The 22,034-nt window shown below is 35.5% G+C and overlaps 1 protein-coding gene across 1 annotated transcript; it reads right to left on the bottom strand.

The window, feature by feature from the left end:
• Positions 1–1,003: 1,003 nt before the first annotated feature.
• Positions 1,004–22,002, bottom strand: pamr1a (peptidase domain containing associated with muscle regeneration 1a). Its single transcript, XM_073836963.1, has 11 exons — positions 21,756–22,002; positions 16,386–16,562; positions 16,039–16,164; positions 15,819–15,933; positions 15,473–15,690; positions 8,977–9,165; positions 8,506–8,697; positions 6,950–7,016; positions 6,638–6,867; positions 5,464–5,831; positions 1,004–2,015 (listed from the first exon to the last, which is right to left on the bottom strand). The coding sequence occupies exons 1-11, from the start codon at positions 21,889–21,891 to the stop codon at positions 1,437–1,439; spliced, it is 2,397 nt and encodes a 798-aa protein (XP_073693064.1). The 5' UTR covers positions 21,892–22,002; the 3' UTR covers positions 1,004–1,436.
• Between the last annotated feature and the right edge of the window lie 32 nt (positions 22,003–22,034).

Below are 22,034 nucleotides of genomic sequence, written 5' to 3'. Positions count from 1 at the left end.
TTAATGTATTGTTTTTCCTTCTGGAGCATCAGTGAGCATTTGAACCTTTGGTAATAGAGTCCCTCAGTTGTCCTCAGTGTAAAAAGATGGATCTCAAAATCATACAATCATTGTTGGAAAGGGTACAGATATGCAAAAATGCTGAAAAAACAAAGAATTTGTGGGACCTGAAGGATTTTTCTAAACAACAGCAGTCAGCCTAGCTGTTCCAGACAAACAAGGGACTCATGAACAACTATCACTAAACAAAAAAAGCACACATCTGTGGATCATTCAGGTAACAACACAGTATTAAGAATCAAGTGTATTTAAACTTTTGAACAGGGTCATTTTTTATAAATTTAACTATTAATTTCTCTTGTGGACTACATGTAAATGTCTTTTATGTGAAGTATATTAATTAGGTCAGTACTAAAAAAAAATAACGAGCATTTTGTATGATTCCATTTAATTTTGGTAAAATAATGAAAATTTTGCAGATTCTGCAAGGTATATGTAAACGTTTGACCTCAACTGTATATATATTAGGTTTTGTATTATTTCTATAATACTTGCATTTTATAATAATTTCTGAAGGATCATGTGACACTGAAAACTGAAGAAATGGCTGCTGAAAATTCAGATTTCCCACCAAAGGAATAAATGACATTCTAATTATTTTAAATAGTAATAATATTATTTCGCAAAATTACTTTTTTCATCGAACAGGTAAGCATAACAGAAAAATAAAACAAACAATCAAACAAAATATCTTACTGACCCAAACTTTTGAACAGTAGTTATAATAGCATCAGTGGTCAACACTAGTTAGGTTGCTGGTTTGATTCCTGTAAGGAATGAGTCATGAGTTATCACCAGTGTGTCCTTAAGGAGGAAACTTAACCTCAGGAAGCCAAAAGAGGGCTGTCCTTGTAAATTTACTGTAATCTTTGGACAAAGCTGATAAAATGGGGGGAAAAGGGAACATTTGTTAATAAAAACACTAAATACAACATTGGGTTTCTAAAAATGTTATTTATTCAAAAGCATTTTGAATAATAAATACACTGTCCCACTTTTTAAGTCAACAAGGGCTGCACTAAAGGCAAGAGTAAATACATATTGATTGTGAAAACGTATGAGCAAATTGGATTGTGAAACATCTTGAAGAGAGAGCAAAGACAAGCTAAGGCCTGCTCACCCAGTGACTGAATTCACATGGAACGCTTCCTCTTCGTTTTACCATGCAAACACATATCCTCATACACACGCAAGGCCATAAACTAGTTGTGAAATCTCAAGTTTTGCATTTTCTCCCATCAATGACCTCTTTTGATTTTGGCCAAAAAAGAAAAACTCATCTCAAAGGACAAATGCAACACGTATCATCTCTATTTTCCCCATTCACATGGAAAATTCCATTCAGACAATCGTGCTTTAATATTTGGTTTAAAGCTCTATGTAATGTTCTTTTCAATCCAGTTCTTAAAGTTTGCTACCCGTGTGTAGACGGTGTACAAATCTGGACTACAGCCCTGCAGATCATATCCGAAGCTCACTAGGCCCAGCAGTTCCCAAGAATGATGAGAATCAGCATCTTCTGATCTGCTGGGGTGAAAAGACTCCAGCCCAAAAGGGGGTTGGGAATCAGCAGAGGGTGAAAGAATAATTCCTCCAGTTTCAGAAGGGCAGATCATGGACATGCTGAGTGGATGTTGCCGTCCACATAGCATGTTGTCACTCATACTGATCGGTACCCCGTACCTTCTAAATTGCCTTTCGCACTTCACCACATCGGCTAATTCAATCAGTCCAGACCGGGTCGCCTTTGAGTCTGTGTCTGCCCTCTGTTGGCCTGCTACGGGCCAGCCAGTGAGGAAGGCCTGCTTTGCAGTGACCTCTCCACCCTGCAGATGCGGCAAGCACACAGGGGACACGTATTCACTGATTCGAGCTTTGTCCGACAGCTTCAATATGGCTAGGTCAGAGTCTAAGACGTGTGGGTCGTAGTTCGGATGGATCAAGATCTGAGCAACCTGTGTGGGAACAGAGATGATGAAAGAGTTGAACTGAAAGAGGCTGGTTGGTTTGAGAGGCAAATAATCCTACAGACTACCTGGCAAAGCCTAATCATAGATTATCGATAAGAATGTGCCTTGAGTTTTAATGCGTATATTTAGGCTGCAGTATCCTCAGTGTGGATTTGGGCTTTCCAAGAAATATAACAATAAATATGTTTGGATTTCACAAACAGATACAGTATATCCATTTTTAAAAATGTTGCATGTTTGAATTACATTGATAATTTAGAGTAACTGAAGTGATTTAACCTAAAGGATTAGTTCACTCCAGAATTAAAATTCTGATAATAATTTAAGAAAATAATTTAATCAGCCCTATGTTATCCGAGATGTTCATGTATTTCTTTTTTTAGTCAAAAAAGAATTAATTCCAGGATTTTTCTCCATATAGTAGACTTCAATGTGGATCAACAGGTCCAAACTGCAGTTTCAATGCAGCTTCAGCCTCGTTCAGACTGTCAGCCCAAATCCGATTTGTATGCAAATCCGATTGAAATCCGATCATATTTAGGTAGTCTGAACAGCAACGAACTACATGAAATCTGATTTGGTCAAATCCGTTTCGAGCTTCATTCGTATGTGGTTTAGAATCCTATTCAAATCGGATTTCTGCTTTTTCACGTTTTCATGCCACATAAAACGTAAACACGTCAGACGTTTTTGTGGAAAACATAACAAAAGTCTTTGCAGAAACAAGCTTGTGTTGTTGCGAACTGCAAATCAAGCGGGAAAAGACAATATACAGCTAGTATACGCACCTCTTTGAGTTTTGATACCAGCAGAGACGGCAGCACAGAATAAAGTCGCACATTCCAGCTTCCTGCGTTTCTGCCGCTGCTTTAGAAGACGAAATATAATCCAGCGCGACGGCAACGTTGTCATATCGCAAGACAGCATCTATATTGCAAACTGTAATGCTGTTATTGTTTTTAGCGTTGGCATAATAACGCAACGGCATTGCCATAGAAACCAACGCACATTCCGTAAAACGAAAGAAAGTTTATGGACACACAAATCGGATTTGAACAGTTGCGATATGACTGTGTGGACAGTCAGTTATTCAAATCTGATTCCATCCAGATCTAGACAAAATCGGATTTGGGCTGACAGTCTGAACGAGGCTAAAAGGCTCTACATGATCCCAGTCGAGGAATAATGATCATATCTTGCAAAACAATTGGTCATTTTCTAACAAAAAAATATAAAATGTATATATTTTTAACCACAAATGCTCATCCCGCACTAGCTCTACATCCACGGCTTCATGCAGTAATGTTGGAAAGGTCATTTGTGACATAGGTGAAAGTATCGACCCAGTGTTTACAAAGCGAACATGCAAAGAAGTTGAAACACCCTTTACCAAAAAAAGTAAAACAACAGTGTCGGATGTTTATGAAGTTGGAGGAGAAAATCAGATGGGGTTTTGCCCTACCCTACCTTTTTAACCCAAAGTACAGATGAAGAACTAACAATGCGTGATCTTTCTAACATGATTACATAATGTCGCGCACACGCATCGCAAAACTTGTCCAAGATGAGCATTTGTAGTTAAAAAGAATATAAATTTCAGGGTTCTTACACATTTTCCAAAGTAAAATTCAAGCACTTTCAAGGTGCATTTCAAAATTTTCCAGCACTGTGGTAAATTACATATTCTCATACATGAGTTCTTCATTTTACATCAGATGTTATTGTGCTATTAAATGTGTATTTCACAAATGACAACAAATATCAAGGAATTATTTTTTTTTCACTATTTACAGTGTATCTGCACAATTTTTAAATATCAAGCATTATTAAACGCTGTTTCATCAGGCATGAAATGAAAATGCCAAACACACGTTTCTGAGGATAGTCGGTTTCCTTCAGAAACATTCATATAAAGACATCCGTGCCGCGTTTTGACTTTGAAACCTGCAGTATGCATATTTATTCCGTGACATCATTGCCTTTTGAAGTTTAATCCATCCCTATCTCGACTCTCGTCTTTCAGTCCCCAACTGTAAGACCTCTTAAACTTATAATTAAGCCTTTTCTTATACGATTTAATATATTTAAAACTTTTTATGGCCTTAAATTTGATATAACTAAATGGAGGAGTTTTTAAGGACCCGCAGGAGCTCTCTACTTTGTAATAGTCCAGTGAAACATTTTGGTAGCCCGACTGGAAAACACAATAGCCCGGGACGTCGGGCTGGCGACTTTGCGAGCCCCAAATTCTCGTTTTAAACATAATTCGTATTTGTCGTTTTCAAGCTAGTCTCAGCCTCAGACGTCACGCCCAAGGAACGTTGGCTAAACGTCTGATGCATATGGTACACTTAACTCGAAACACTTCAGGAATGTCGAAGTCATCATCTGATTAGTTGAATTTGACCGGATTTCCGGGACTTTATTTTCGGTCCGCCGGGAAACAAAGCGCAGACTGATTTACTCGGCGTTTTGCTAAAAGGTGCTTATGCAGACGCCATTGTTGTTATACACATTTGCGACGTTCGGGAACAAATTACTGACTTACTGCTTGTGCTCCCTCTTATTCGTTATCTTTCAATGCTGGTTATTTCAATGACTGACTTGTTGCACGCCAGTCTGTTGTTGTGGAGGCATTTCCACGCACCGAAACGTGATGCTGAACGAAACAAACTGTGATTGGTGGTTTGACATGTCGATCAAACGGTCTTATGGGCGGGACTTGGCCAATGAACGCTGCCATGAATTCCAGACCTTCAGCCGTCAGTCTGAAGGTCTGGCTACGCGAGACTATTTTCAAGCCATCGTGGACTGATGCAACAACCTCCCGGCATGTTTTATCTCCCGCTCTGTTCCATCAGAGGGCGCGCATCAAGAAAGGCCGGCGGATCACGCTACAGCCACACCTGCAGACTCCAGCGGAGCTGTTTGTTTTTTTCTTTTCTTTTACATATTATAAGCCTAACAAAAAAATAACTATTTAGTATGAAAGCGAATTAATATGAAACTGATGCAACTGCATATTCAAGCACTTTCAAGCACTTCATCCAAAATCCAAGCATTTTTCAAACCTTGAAAACACTACATTAAAATTCAAGCATTTTCAAGGAATTCAAGCACCGGTACGAACCCTGAAATTTGTATTTTTTTAGAAAATGACCAATCATTTCGCTAGATAAGACCTTTTTTTTTTTTTTGTCTGAGATCATGTATAGCCATTTGAAGCTGCATTGAAACTGAAGTTTGGACCTTCAACCTGTTGATTTCCTTTGAAGTCCACTATATGGAGAAAAATCCTGGAGTATTTTCCTCAGAAACCTTCATTTCTTTTTTCGGCTAAATAAAGACATGAGTCAATCATCAGGAAATTTGAATTCTGGAGTGAACTAATCCAAGACATATTTTACTTTCACTGCAGTCTGGAAGCTCTTACCTGTATGTGCTGTACTCTCTTGTTTTCTCTAACATCTTTGAGGTAATGTTTTCCCATCACTACATTTAGATCATCTAAACCAAGCGCTTCAGTCCGTCCGGGCTCCGTCACACAATGAGCGGCCACTACGACCCAGTGCTGGTTGACCAGAGCCCCGCTGCAGACGAGCTGCCATCTCTGGTCCTTCGTAATCCATTCTTTATCTTCTTCTCCCTCATCTTCCTCATCTACAGCAAATGTGTCTCCCCGTCTTTTGGTCCTTGCCATAAAAGGGCTGTCATTGTACAGACGGGTGTATATGGCAGCATGCCATGGCCAGTGAATCTCTGTGAAATTTTGGGGGCTGGCAGCTGGCAATTTACCACATACTGGAAGAGAATCAATGGCAGTTCTGTGAGTGAGTGAGTGAGTGAGTGAGTGAGTGAGTGAGGTCTGGCACAAATGTCTAATTATATTAGATTATTAATAAGTGCTAGCTTTGAAAATAAAATAATTATTACTATCATTAAATAATAATAAAAAAGATCTTAAAAAACATTTTAATATGGGTGTTACCGATTATTGGAATTATAATGTAAGTCTGCTTTGTCAGCCTATAGCTCTCAGGGTTATTAGTGCACAGAATACAGCCAAACCAAAAATTATTCAGACACCAGATCATTTTTTATATTTTTTTACTAATGAGTGCAGGACACTATAGTTGATTTTTGTATGTGAGGATAGCAAAATAGTAAACTGTGACATGTTATACACACAAATTCTTTATACAATACCAGTAAAATTGATCAAAATCTGTGACCAAAAATTATTCCGACACTTGGACCTGACCATGTTTTTTCTTTAATGGCTAATGCAACCTTTTTACACCACAGACTGAACAGAATTTAGTATTTCTTGGTAATTGGTCAACAAAGTATTGATAGATGTGTAAATATTGTCATAAACAGTTGTCTAAATTTTTGGTTGATTATAATCCATTACATGCCTTTCTGTCAAAGATCTGACATTATCAAGATTATTTTTATATTTTATTGCCACTTTCTAATAAATAGCGAATAAGCTGGGATAATGTAAGAAATGTTGAAGGTGTCTGAATAGATTTTGGTTTGACTGTATTTGTAAATAAGAAAACAGGATCCACAACATGCTGTAAATGTGTCAGTGCTTCCCCCACCTGGTGAACAGGAGAAATGACGACCACTCCACTTTCCAGTCTTTAGGCATGTGCGGCGTGGACTACCAGAATGCTTGTAAAGCGCTGAAACACACTCATATTCTATGCTGGTGTACACATGGTGGAAAGTTGGTGGCAAGTCTCCAAAAACAGGAAAGGCTTTCTCCAGTGTGTCTGCTTCAGTCCCTCTTTGAATGGATGCCGAGTACAGCTTGTGAACTGGACTTTTCCTAGCATTAACAGGGATAAAATGAGGATCCAACTTTACGAGTTTAATACCACACTGTCACAAAGAAATGTAAAAACGTCTACCTGGAAGGTGGTTGGTTTTTCAAAACCTTCTGCCGCACAAGTTTTGAAACTTTAGGTTCTCTACAAGCTGTAAAACAGATTAGGTGTTCAAATCCACAGTGTGTTTACAATTAGTTTTTTATAATTTACCGTTTGCGGAGTTTGAGTGACAGGCGATTTGACCAATCACAACGCAGAATCTTCCATTTTGCAGATGTGAGATCAGATTAACCTTACATCGGTGGAGTTGAATTTGGAGTGAAAAATGGTGTGTATTGACGTCTTTCCGCAGTTAAAACAAGGTACCTTTACCTGTAAATTCATGTTTAATTTATTCTGTAAATAGTAAAGAGGAAGAGATGACCGGTTCACGTGTTGCTTGAACTGAGGCTGAGGCTCTGTCACGATACAATAAAGAGCCACAAAACGGCATTTTGCTTTAGTTTCATACCTAAAGTAATCTGCTCTGTCGGCATGTTGTCAGTTTCCCCTTTGCTATGCGAAGTATTTTTATGTGTGGCATACAGATGAAGTCAAAAGTTTACACCTTGCAGAATCTGCAAAATCTTAATTATTTTACCAAAATAATAGGGATCATACAAATTGCATGATGTTTTTTATTTAGTAGTGATCTGAATAAGATATTATAGATATATAACATATAGTCCACAAGACAAAATAATAGATGAATTTATAAAAATTACCCTTTTCAAAAGTTTAGCATACACTTGATTCTTAATACTGTATGTTACCTTAATGATCCACAGCTGTGGTTTTGTTTTTTTGTGATAATTGTTCACTAAACAGAAGGTTCAAATGCTCACAGATGCTTCAGAATGAAACAAAAAGCCAGGGGTGGAAACTTTTAAACAGAATGAGGATTCTATTTTGCCTAAATATCATTTTTTTTTTATTTAGTGTTGGCCTTTAGAAGCTACTTACATGTTTTCCAGAAGACAAAATAAGTAAAATTTAACCTTATCTTCAAATTCTAAAATTTTTCACTCCCTGACTCTTAATGCATTGTGTTTCCTTCTAGAGCATCAGCGAGTGTTTGAACCTTCTGTAATAGTTGCATATGAGTCCCTCAGTTGTCCTCAGTGTGAAAAGATGGATCTCAAAATCCTAGTGTCATTGTTGGAAAGGACTTAACTACACACAAATGCTCAAAAACCAAAGAATTTGTGGGACCTGAAGGACTTTCTGAAGAACAGTGGGCAGTTTAACTGTTCAGGACAACTATCACTAAATAAAAGAACACAGCTGTGGATCATTCAGGTAACAACACAGCATTAAGAATCAAGTGTATGAAAACTTTTGAACAGGGTCATTTTTATAAATTCAACTATTATTTTCTCTTGTAGACTATATGTTAATGTCTTTTATGTAAAATATCTTATTCAGGTCAGTATTAAATAAAAAATGCAACATGCATTTTTGTATGATCTTTTTTTTTTGGGTTAAATAATTAACATGTTGCAGATTCTGCAACTTTTGACAACTGTAGCAACAGTAACACAGGGGGGGTGAGTCTTTGCGAAGGGTCAATTGGTTTCAAACTTGAAGTAGAGACGTACCTCTGACACACAATGGCTGACTGCCACTCCAGGTCCCATTCTTCTGGCATGTTCTTTTTGAGTCTCCACTGAGAATATATGTATTGTTGCAGAAATATTCAACATATTTTATTCTGCCATCAGAGCTTGAAACCTCAGTGGCGTATCCATTGTGGAGTTGTGGAGGTGGTGGACAGTCTTTTATGATCACTTCTGTAATTCAAATAGTAGAACAGGTCACTAAAATTTTATCCAACAACCTTTTTACTAACAACACAGATTTTTAGAGCATTGTTTCCATTTAAAATAAATATCTTTTTCATCCAAATGCTGAAAAATCTCAATAAAAGCTGATGTTCTGTGATCTCGCGTTCAAAGAAATATGACTCCCAGGCATACATGCATACCTGACTTTGATTGTAAGCAGCTTTGTCAGTCTCAAAGGGTGTTATACAGAAAGTAGTTGTCATGACTGCATAAGTGTCAGCGTACCCTTTATGCATACAGGAGCACTTCCATTCCAAGTGCCATTGGGAAGGCATGCCCGCTGAGATGCTCCCTTGAGCTTGTATGGTTTATAGCAAAGATACTGAACCGAGGTGAGGATGTCACCTTCCTTGTAGCGCAGGAAGAGATCTCCGTGTGCAGGCTTCTTGGGGGTTGCACAGAAAGGTGCTTGTTCTTGTGAAAGGCAGTAAAATATTATGATGCAATATGTAAGCCTTAAAAATTAAACAACATTTTACGAGTTTTAAAGTAATCTCTCTGTAAGCATGAATGCATGAAGCCCACTCAGCAAGAATGACAAAAAGCTATACAAAGAGGTCCATAAAATTAGAGAAAACATACACCTGCGTTTAGGAAAGGAAGAGAGCTGTGCTTCAGGATTTGATAACCAAGTTATTATAAATGAATGAAACGCAAATAAAATACACTCAAAATGAAAATTAATAAATAATTAATTTACATTAATTTATTAATTAGATAAATAAATAAAGTAAGCTGTATGCTTCAGGATCTGATAACCAAATTATTATAAATCATTGAACTGCTAATAAAATATACTCAAAAATCGAAATTAATTAACTAATTAAATGTACAACAAAAAAATGAAAATACAATTAAAAAAAATTAATTATTTATAATTAAATCAATTAAATCAAATAAATAAATGAATTAAATAAATAAATGAATTACAAAGTGAATACAAAAAAATACAATAAATAAATAAAAATGTAAGATAAATTAATAAAGCAAGTTGTATGCTTCATGATCTGCCAACCAAATTATTATAAATAAATAAATTGCTAATAAAATACACTCAAAATTAAATTAATTAATGAATAATTAATAAAGTAAGCTGTATGCTTCAGGATCTGATAACCAAATTATTATAAATCATTGAACTGCTAATAAAATATACTCAAAAATATTAATTAATTAAATGTACTAATAAATAAAATTAATAAAAATATAAAAATACAATAAAAATTAATTAATTATAATTAAATAAAGTAATCAAAATAAATCAAATAAATAAATGAAAATTACAAATAAAATACAAAAAAATTACAATGTGTAAATAAATAAATAAAAATGTAGGATAAACAAATAAAGCAAATTGTATGCTTCATTTAAATAATTGAACTGCTAATAAAATATACTTAAAAAAATATTAAATAAATACATAATAAATAATTACAAATAAAAAATGTACAAATTAGTGGTAGGCCGTTATCGGCGTTAACGTGCTGCGTTAACGTGAGACTCTTATCGGGCGTTAAAAAAAAATATCTATCTAATCTATTCTCAAAGTTGGGTTGGGAGCTGGGTCTAAACTACGCAAGATATGATGACTTTCACCTTGATATTTTAGCGCGGATGACGTATACCTAGTCGAATTGCACTGTAGGGGGCGAGAACGAGTCTTCAACTTCTGTGAAATTACCACATCAAATGAGATGTGCAAACATGGATGTAGACGGTGGGCCGAGGGTCCGTATCTGCTTTACTTTTCGAAATGGATGATCCCCATGGAGGGAGAACCTGGATTTGTAAAGTTGGGACGGTTGTTTTATTCTCAACGATATGAAAAGTGTTGCCACTCCCATTTATTGCACATTTTCCACGAAATCATAATTCGCGACCCGTAAATATGCAGGCAAACGCGGTTGCCTACTATATCAGTTGAGCCAATAGCGCGGCAAGATATTGACACGGGATTATTATTAACCAATCAGATGTAGTTTATTTAGAACAGCTGTTACACGGATGATTTAGCTATCAGACACGAGCAGCAGCAGCGCATTGCATATACAAACACAATTTTTCTCCCCATAGACAGATAATATGGAATAATAAATATATTAAATATAAGAACAAAACCATTTTTTATAATAATTGGATTGAAAATGGTATTCTGTTGGTTTCACAGCTGTTTAATAATGAAAGATATCTTCTTACATATAGCGAATTTTTAAAGAAATTTGGTATTCCAATCCCTCCTCGTGAATATAGCATTGTAATTGATGCAATACCAGCGGGATTTACGAGACTTTTACAAGGTTGTAATGAATCCATGCAGTCAACTTTCAAAAAAGAGATTTTACTAAATGGTATTAATATTAAAGATAAAAAATGCAATAATTCTCTTTTTAGATATTTGATTCATTGTCCTGCAACATTTCGATGTAAATACTTTTGGAATAACCATTTTGAGAATATCAATTGGAAACTGATTTGGACCTATAATAACAAATTTTGTGTCACCAACAAAGTCAATGAAACTTATTTTAAAATTATACACATGATTTATCCAACTAACCTGTTTCTCAAGAGATTCAAAAATGATTTAGATGAATTTTGTGTTTTTTGTGGAATAACTGCTGAGTCTATTTTGCATCTTTTTTTTGAATGTATATATGTGAAATACTTCTGGATTGACATTGAATGTTTACTTGTAATGTTGAGTGGTTCTAAAATTAATATAAGTAAAAGAGATGTTATTTTCTTTTGTGATAAAAAAGACATGGATAACGGTCACAATTTTATGTTAAATCTTCTTATATTATTGGGAAAGTTTTACATACACAAATGTAAATGGTCTGGAATTAAGCCCAGTATTTCTCATTTCAAAATTGACTTAAGAAATTATTTTGAAACTCTTCAAGGACTGTCAAGCCGAAAAGCTATCAGAACTTTAACCATTTTAAAAAAACTGAACTCTTCCTCTTTGTTATGATTATTTTGTATATCCCCTTGTTTTTTTTCTTATTATTGTTAATTTTTTTCACATTTAATTTTTTTTTTCTTCTAAAAATTAATCAGTGTTTATGATTGTAATACATTGTGAATTGAATGTTAATTGTTCAAGTAATGCAATAAAAAAAAAAAAGCAGCAGCGCATTGATCATCGTCAAGGACATTCATTGTGTGATTGGAAGTATTCATTTAATTAGAATATGATATCTATATAAAATGTTTGTTTTGTACACTGTGTTGTTCAAACGTGTGTAAGCGTCTCGTTAGTGTCGTTTTAGTAGGGTAACGTTTCAGTTGGCGAACTAGTAGTAGCCATAGCCGTTGTAGAATATCATATTTAATATCTATTTAATATTTACTATCATATTTTACTTTCGGGCTAGGCCTTTTCACATATATGTGCAGTGTAGTTGCAGTAACAATATAAGATTAGTACAAAAAATAATATAAATTAAATATATTATATATAAGAGCAAAATAGATATACAGTATGAACAACATATACAGATATATCTGTATATGTTGTTCATACTGTATATCTATTTTGCTCATATATAATATATTTAATTTATATTATTGTAAACCATACTATCTTAACTGTATACTACTGTCCATACTGCACTGTACAGTACAGGTCAAAAGTTTGGAAACATTACTATTTTTAATGTTTTTGAAAGAAGTCTCTTCTGCTCATAAAGCCTGCATATATTTGATCAAAAATACAGAAAAAACAATAATAGTGTGAAATATTATTACAATTTAAAATAATAGTTTTCTATTTGAATATACTTTAAAAAGTTGTTTCTGTGATGCAAAGCTGAATTTTCAGCATAATTACTCCAGTCTTCAGTGTCACATGTGACATCCAGTCTATCACATGATCCTTTACAAATCATTCTAATATTCTGATTTATTATGAGTGTTGGAAACAGTTCTGCTGCCTAATATATTTGATGAATAAAAGGTTAAAAAGAACTGCATTTATTCAAAATAATAAATAAAAAAATTCTAATAATATAAATCTTTACTATCACTTTTTATCAATTGAACACATCCTTGTTGAATAAAAGTATTGATTTTATAGCAGCAGAACTGTTTCCAACTTTGATAATGAATCATATTAGAATGATTTCTAAATGATCATGTGATAATGATCCTAAAAATTCAGCTTTAAATCACAGAAATAATTTAAAGTATAATAAATTGAAAATCAATCATTTTAAATTGTAATAATATATAACAATGTTACATTTTTTTCTGTATTTTTTTTAACAAATAAATGCAGGCTTGATGAGCAGAAGAAACTTCTTTCAAAAACATTAAAAATAGTAATGTTTCCAAACTTTAGACCTGTACTGTGTCTAATACTGCACCGCCTGTCTATACAATATAATACCAACCTTCCTTTGCAGTTTCTTCAACTAATACTGCCTTCTCTCTTCTCCTTTGTGCTCGTTTTATCTTCGTGATATTTGTGAAATGGCTGTAGCACTCCCTGTGGTAGCCAGTGTTAGCTGGTTTGACTAACTGGTTTGTAGGTTCATGGCTGTGTAACTTGTACGACTGTACTGCCTCTTCTGCAATGATACCTTCTCTGCCCTCAAGGTCTTTCCACAGAAACACTGATTTAATAAATTTCTCCCAACTTATGTCTGTGAAGGGAATGGTGGGTCCACCACTTCCCTCAAATATATGCATACAGCACTTCATGTTTTGCCATTTCTTCCAAGTAAACATGGGCGGAAAAAGAGTATTGTCTGTCTCGTTTTTCATGACGTTGTGTTTCCAAGCAATACCATTGTCAAATGTGTTAAATCAGAAGGGTGTATTTATTAAAGATTACAAATAAATGACAGGACCTCGTATGACAAAAGGTGATTACATAAAATAAAAACAGTACAAATGGATAACGTTACCTCTACGTACTCATTTTGTGTCAAACTGAATATGTAGCAAAATTAGGTAAAATATTTCTCATCTTAAATAACACAATCTTAAATCCTGGGCGCGAAGCGCGCCAGTGTGTTCACAAACGCGTCACCAACACCGACACTTTCCATGTACGCTATTGGATGAAGGCATCAAATACGTCATGCAGGTCGGACCCCGCACGTAGTTGCTTGCGCTATTCGCCGGGAAAATAACCTAGAGAAAGTTATCGATATTATAGTAATGGACAAAGTGTGTGAGTGGCAACAATTTTTATTTACTTTGTTGAAAAGCGTAGCGGTTACATATAAAAAACTGGGTTATCCCTCACCACAGATCGTTTGAAAACACGAAATCTCCACTCGGCCCACCGTCTAATGCAGTTATGAAGCCGCTTCAGGGCAGGTGAGTTGCTAGACCCTTTTTACTGGGGCACGCGCCCCAGTGAAAATCTGCTGTGCCCCAGTAAAATCTCAAGTTTGAGTTATAATTTACTTTGATAATCCCGAAATAAAGACATTAAACTATATGCAACAACTGAATTGACGCTTCTAAAAGCAACGCAGTTTAATCGAAGACTATGCACGCAGATAGGCTATTCTTTCCCGTGCGCGTCTGTATTTAACGGCAACGTGCACGTCGTGCAGCCTTTTGCGCAGAAGTACTTGGTTACACAAGTTTGTATAGGTACTTATGTTGTAAATGCAATTGTCAAGCAGTTTGTGATGCATTTTGGAAACAGGAGATGAGCGCCTGGTCTAATGCGCCACCTGGCCCGTTCTGGAATACTTACTTTTAGTCATTCCTCCATTATTTGGGTAGCACGCATATTCTGATTGCCTTCAGCAGAATTCAAATTAGCCATTTTAATCTAGATTAATCTAGATTAATTCCAAGATTTAATCTAGATTAATCTAGATTAAAAAAATTAATCTATGCCCACCCCTAGTACAAATAAAATTATTTTTATCAGGATCTTATAACCAAATTATTAAAATGATTAAACTGCTAATCTAATATATTAAAATAAAAAAATAATATATAAAATGTACTAATATAAATATAAAAATACAACTGAAATAAAATGCTAATTGATTAACTAAGATGTATGCTTCATGATCTGATAACCAAATTATTAAAATGATTGAACTGCTAATTCAGTATATTAAAATATGTAAATAAATAAAATGCACATAAAAATTACAAAAATACTAAATTAACTGTACTTATAAAAATAAAAATTAAATATTCTTAAATAAATAATCAATTAAAATGTACTAATAAAAATAAATTTAAATAAAACACCAATTAATTAATTAATTAAGCTGTATGCTTCAGGATCTGATAACTAAATTATTATAAATTATTGAACTGCTAATATAATATATACAAAATAAAATAAATAAATGTAAAAATAAAATTATAAATACAATAAATAATGCAATAAAAAACATTAATTAATTAATTAAATGTAAGATAAATTAATAAAGTAAACTGTATGCTTTAGGATCTGATAACTAAATTATTATAAATCATTGAACTGCTAATAAAATATCCTCACAGATAAATAGATAATAAAATATACCTAAAAAATATCAAATAAATGCAAAATTATACAAATAAAACATTTACAAATACATTTACAAATAAAATTATTTTTATCAGGATCTGATAACCAAATTATTATAAATGATTGAACTGCTAATAAAATATACTAAATAAAATAATAAATAAAACCTAAATAAATAATATAAATAATTTATAATAAATAAAGGAAAATAATTGTTTGAGATTGTACCTGAGACTTCCTGGAATGTAGCAAAAAACCCATCATAGTTGTTGTATCCATCAGACACAAAACGAATATGCAGCGAATTTCCAGAACTTCTGATTGGTGAAGGGCTTTCATCCCCACAGTATCTGCCAATCACAGGCGACTTTGGACTGTCTCCATCCCGCACCTCTACATAGTCATATCGACAACTATGGTCAGATTCCAGACTAATAGTTGAGAACCTGAACACATGTGAACATTGAGAGATTGTATTGAGAAAACATTTGCAATATAAGAAATTCTTCAAGCTAATTCAATTGAGAAATGATTAAACTAAGAATTATTATTATCAGCTTTGTAGCATTGATACCTGACTTCCATTGTTGCTCCTCTGCCAACTTGTAGTGTCCATTCACATTTGGCATTGATTGGATAACCTTCTAAAGTCACATGACCATGTGGTCTCTGTATAACTTCTCCACATGCTAAAAAAAATGTGTATCTAAAATTATTTATATATTTGTGACAATAAAAAGCAATTAAGTTAAATGCCATGTATTAAAAGGTGTAGGGAAGATGAAAAGACTCACTGAGACAGTCTCCACCAGACCAGCCACGACGACATGATGTGCAGTACCTGCCTCTGATGTAGAAATCATCCTTGGCCTGCCAGGTGCCATTGTTGCAAGTCTTGCAGTTGTCAAAAATGTTGCAACCTTAGTAGATACAGAAATTATAAGTTTATGAAAACTGCAAATGGCAAGCATAAATAACTAATAGGCAAATGAATTATGCTGAATGCTCATATATTTTTTTTAAAACCTATTTAACACGTGTATGCAATATAAATCCATACTGTGAACTGCTCAAGTTGAAAAAATACACTTGCAGGTTATCTAAAGTTCAGAACTTATAACAAAGTTATGTTCCCTCTTACCCTGGTGAAGGATGCAGGGGTCACACTCATCCAGAACGTTTCGACAGCAGGGTACAGCGTAGCCCACTTTCGTTCCCTGAGATGGGCACTTACATGAAATCTGCTCATACTCACAGCAGGTACGGCACATGGCGTTCCACTGTGGGCCGGGACACTTATCCTCCTGCGACCTATAAACTAAATCAAGCCGACTACAAGTCAGAGATGTAATGCCTTGCATGGTTTTCTAGAATTCATGTGACGTATGTTAAGTGAATAGTGCCTTCTTCAGATAAAGTGTTCCATTTGGTATTTTAGAGGAAAAGTAGGTCAATTTTTCTTCCAATTCAGTCAGGAAAAAAAATCATTATTTTTTACAGTCAGCGAAAGCTGATGTGATGGTTCGTGAAGGAATATTGTGGCAGAGAAATATCAAATGTTACAAAGCTGTTACAAATCTTTAAAGGGATAGTTCACCCACACTGAAATTTGCTAAAAATGTACTTACCATCAGGCCATCCAAGATGTAAATAAGTTTTTTTTTAATCAAAACAGAATTGAAATGTAGCATTACATAACTTGCTCACCAACGGTTCCTCTGCAGTGAATGGGTGCCGTCAGAATTAGAGTTTAAACAGCTGATAAAAATATCACAATAGAGTGTTTTCATGGCGCATAATCAACCGGCCATATTGGCGGCACTGAACGTAAACAGTGCCACAGAACCAAATGAAACTCGCATATTTTGCTGATTTTTACTGCTGAAAATGATTCATTATTGTCATGTTTTGGGCTGTACTAATCGGTTGGACCAGGAAGAACATTTGAAGTACTACAGACTGCCAAAAGTTATAACAAATCATGGAGTGCAAGAAACTGTCTGAGGATCAAAAGGCATTTGTGGTTGGCCAAACTGAACCAGGATTTCCAGGGCAAGAATCTTGACAACATTCGTGTTTGTTCTTATCATTTCCGGTCAGGTAGGTAAAATATTAGGCTGATATCTTAATTAATACTGCTCGTATGTATTTTTACCACCTATTAACTTTAGTTTTAGCACCCTTTCCTGCTTACTAAATCCTTCTCTATATGATTTAGCAGATTCCACACATTTTTTCTGTGGTTTAGGCCAACACGGTCTCACTCCCAAGTCGTCACATATTGACGTTTGGTCAGGACCCTTTGGCATCACATTTTGAGCCACAGGGTACCCCTTCAGCGTCATTTTTGGACGTGCAGGGTCCTCCACTGCTTTAAATAAGAAACCCTTAGCGTCAATAAGCTGACGCGAAAGGCACTGTGAATTTTATCGTCATAATTAAATGATATATTGGGTAATAATATTGCCATTATTGCATATGTATTGGGGTGTGATTTTTCAATGCAAACAGTCACAACAGTTTTATTTATATTACACTATTTACACATTTACGAGCACGTAACCCAACCCCTGCCCCTAAACCTAACCATTTGTCAATAAAACACTGATATAACAGGCAGATACAACTACAGTCACAGTTTATTTAAAAAAGATGAATATTCCAAGTCTTCCGAGGCAAAACGATTGATTTGTGAGAGGAACAGACGCGATCGCTGCTCCGTCCGCTGTAAAGCTCATCCTGTTTGCCGCAGTCCGTGCGCGAATTAAAAAAATGCCGCCAGACAGCAGAAGCATTACGTCAGCCTTGGTTGTGAAATTCTATTGGCTTTTGTGTGTCTCGTGACCGATTACGTCATGCTAATGCTCAGGCGTATCTTTTTGAATAAGAATAGGCTCGTTTGAGATGAGCAAAATCAAAGTCCCTTTAAGGCAAGTCATGTCACTCGGCGGCCATCTTTGAAACGCTACTCGGGCAGGCAAGTGCAGCTCCTATCTGTTTGAACGGGGAAACATCAATTTCTCCAAAACTGTTCACCAAGCTTAGGATTAAATTTCATATTTTAAATCTCCAATGAAATCCAACAAGAACTGCCTCATAAATATGATTCCTTGTGCTCCAATAGCGTTAAAAAACGCTTATTTTTCAGGCTAAATGAGCCAGTGCGCATGCGCAGTACTGAGCGAACGTCTTAGAGCGTCGATTGTTTCTATAGCAACCGGGACTTCTAACGGCAGCTGCAGTGACGCACTGACTTTACTAATCAACGATTGGCTCTTTCACTAAGAAGCCTTTATGTTTACGTCTTTATGGCTTCGCGGCCATAATGAACGTTGCATTTTTTCCCATTCAAAACTATACGAGTGACACGTCTTGGGTATTCTATAGTCTTTGGCAAAATCTGTGCAGAATCGATCACCGGTGATCAACGCAAGATGCATGCCGGTTAGAACTGACCAACCTGTGATGTAAGTGCAAACCCTCTATAGTAGTGGTCTCAAATTAAATTTCAGCTTCAATATCTGCTTGGAAGTTCCTACTAATTCTGAAGCCCTTGATTAGCTGGATCAGTTGTGTTTAATTGGTGCAAAACTGTGCTGAGCTGTGGCCCTCCAAGAATTGTGTTTGAGACCATTGCTCTATAGTAATCCACACAACTCCAGTCCATCATTTAACATCATTTAATGTGTTTATAAACAAACCTATCAAGATGTTTTTAAAACTTTAAAACGGTGTCCATAATCCATAATACTGATTTCTGCAGTAAAAAACTGGATTGGAAAAGAAATATGCACAGATCAAGCACTGTTTGAAAGTGAAAACAGTTCTAAACAAATACGTTGGTGGATTTTAAAGTGAAAGGACAACAGAGGATTAACATTCTCACTGGAGGAAGCATTATTATAGGTCACAGACTCGCAGAGATTTAAAGTTAAATCGCCTTGATGAATTTGTTTATTCACAAGATGTTAATTGATAGACTTGAAGAATTTAAGAGTCATGTAGATTAAATGAATTCTCAAAGTTATGTTTGAGAGGAGCCTAATCATTCAGTCCTGTCAATCATCATTACAAGCCTATATAAGCAGCAACCACTGCACCATACCAGTGTCAATTCTTCCAGCATCCCTCCACCTCCCCATCTCCCCCTCTATTTCTGTTATTCTCCCTTGATGTAGTACCTTTAATGGAGGGGTTGAACTTGGGTTTAAGCTTCCACAGGGTTCCCACGCTTCTTGAAAGTACTTGAATTTCAGACATATGGATTCAAGGCCTGGAAATACTTAAAAACAAACATAGGTCCTTGAAAGTGCTTGAATTAAATTTTAAAATAATTTTTGTTTACGGTGCTATTTTAAAAATTGTCTTATGTGTGATGCTGTCAAAACCAGAATGAAACAGCACTAATGCTTTTGGGGTGGAGATGGGGTGGCGAGAAAAAAACACTTGCGCAGCCTTGAGCCCTGTGTGGGACAGATTTCTTAAGCCCGCTCCCGCAGAATTTCTGACCATTACCTCCCGACATTCCCACAATGTGTGTGCTCCGTTACCGCAAACATTCTAATGTTGGAGGGGGGGGGGGTGCTTTTAAAAAATGTTTTTCACTCTCCATAGGCGGAGGTTGACCGTACTCCAGTAAGGCTATAGCCTAGGTACCTAATGTTAGTGTTATCTGTTAACAACACACATTATACACCCATCTTTTTAGGCAAGTACCAGATAAGGAGTGTCATGTCATGAAATGTTTTTAATATGACTTAAAATGTGTCTAACTTGATCTCAATTTAATAAAAAAACATAGTAAGTTAGCCCTATTAATTGTAATGATTTCATTTCAAACAAAGAATAATTTGAGAAAGCGAGCAAAGAACAGTATCAACTGAGCTTTTTGAAACTCCGAATCAGTAAACCACTGCATCACAAAGTGATTCACTGCTTTGAAGCACTCCAGTCAGATCGCAAATCATTTGATTCAGAACAAGACTTCAAAGCACATATATATACATTTAAATCTTGTACAAGAACTACATAAAAAAACAGTTTAATGCATTTGAATAATTGCATTTGAATATTACCCGTATTGAATTTAATGGATTTTATTAAATTCCTTTGAACATGACTGTTTAAAACAGTCTTGATTTATGAAACCTATTCAAAGCATCATTATTACTCTGACATTTTTTTAATGTAAATGTTAAGTTCAAGTGAAATGTTCAGTACAGTAAGCTACATATGCTGGGGTGTGAATTTGATAGGTGCTTGATAGAAAATAAATGGTGCTTAAAAATGTCCTTAAAAGTCCATGTCCATGAAAGAGTGGGAACTCTGCTTCCATTGAGGACAGCAAGTCAAGTTTGTTTACCATTAACCATTAGGTCTGGATGGTTATGGCAAACTATTGTGGGTTATTAGTTTTTATCAGCTGTTTGAACTTTCACTCCTACAGCAGCCATTCACTACAGAGGAGCCATTGCACCCGATAGTATGAACTAAAGTGAACTCAAGAATCCCGCATCCTAAGGCCAATTCCGTGCCAGCTGAGCTACCGAGCAAGCTTGTTACATCCGGAAAGTGAAACATGTGGAGCTGCAATCATAGCTGTGTACAAAAACGATTACAAGTGCTTGATGTTTTACTGCCTCTAGTGTTCATGTTGGAAACTGCAGTGATATGGTACATATTTCACATCTTGCGAAAAAGTTCCCACAGGTACGTTTTCGTCCTGAGATCAGGTAGATATCTTAAATGGGCTGAGGTAAATACATAGTCAGCAAATTTGCATTTTAAGTGTGAACTATTCATTTAAGTTCTCAACCGTGTCCTGGCAGGTTCAAGTCATGCTTTTGTCATAGATCTGATTACCAGTCTTGTAATTATAGTCTGTGGGCTTTCATTGCCCCTCAAAAGTTTAGCTGTGACCATAATATAGATGAAAGATGAGTGACAGTGATAATTGTGCAACAGTGCTATAATTATAAACTACCCCACTGCTTCAGTTTTTGTGGCAGCAAGATTCCCATCTGTGTCTTGCTATCTTTGAGTTTACAAAAAAATTCCTATAGTCATTTCCTGGCGCATTTATCTGACGTCTGTTTTTCCCATTTGTGAGAAAATGTCCAAAGAGATTTATGGACGTCAAACACATGCATTCAGGTTTAAAACACTAAACAGAACTGACCATGAATTAAACCTCTATATACAGTATTTTGAACAATGGCAAAGAACTCTCTTAAATTCACAAGCAACTGATTTACAATTTTCAGCAAGTCTCAGAAAAAAGTCAACTAGGACTTAAGGAACACTCATCTACTGCTGATCTTTAAAGCATATGCACTTTAATGGAATGTACAGTAACCTGCAGAATAACATTAAGTGGTGTGAAAGGACTAAACATACAGTCATATAAACTTTTGCAGTGGCTGTGGTATTTAAATTACAGTTCACTGCAATAACAGTGTCTGTGTCAGACAAACACAGCCATTACTCTTGAAAGGTCTTGCAAAACTCTTACCATTGGGCCAAGATGCTCCAGTGCTTAAAAGCTGAAGAAGATAAAGAAAGATAGGGAGCGAACCAGCATGGCATCCACATATAGGGGACATCCATATCCCTGCGTTCACAGCCAGCTGGCCTGTGGGAAAGAGCATTCTTCTGCCAAGACTTCTGTTGTGTCAAATGAGCTCCTGCAACATGAGGCCCGTGATTAGAACCCCCCGGTCTTTCTGTCTTTCCTCTCCCACTCTCTCTCAAGACAAATTCTCTTGCCTCTCTCTCTCTCCCCCTCAATTTA

The sequence above is a fragment of the Garra rufa genome, chromosome 3 (assembly GCF_049309525.1).
Source record: "Garra rufa chromosome 3, GarRuf1.0, whole genome shotgun sequence".
Lineage (NCBI taxonomy): Eukaryota > Metazoa > Chordata > Actinopteri > Cypriniformes > Cyprinidae > Garra > Garra rufa.
The sequence above is the reverse complement of the archived record's forward strand: the minus strand, read 5'-3'. Positions and strand labels throughout refer to the sequence as shown.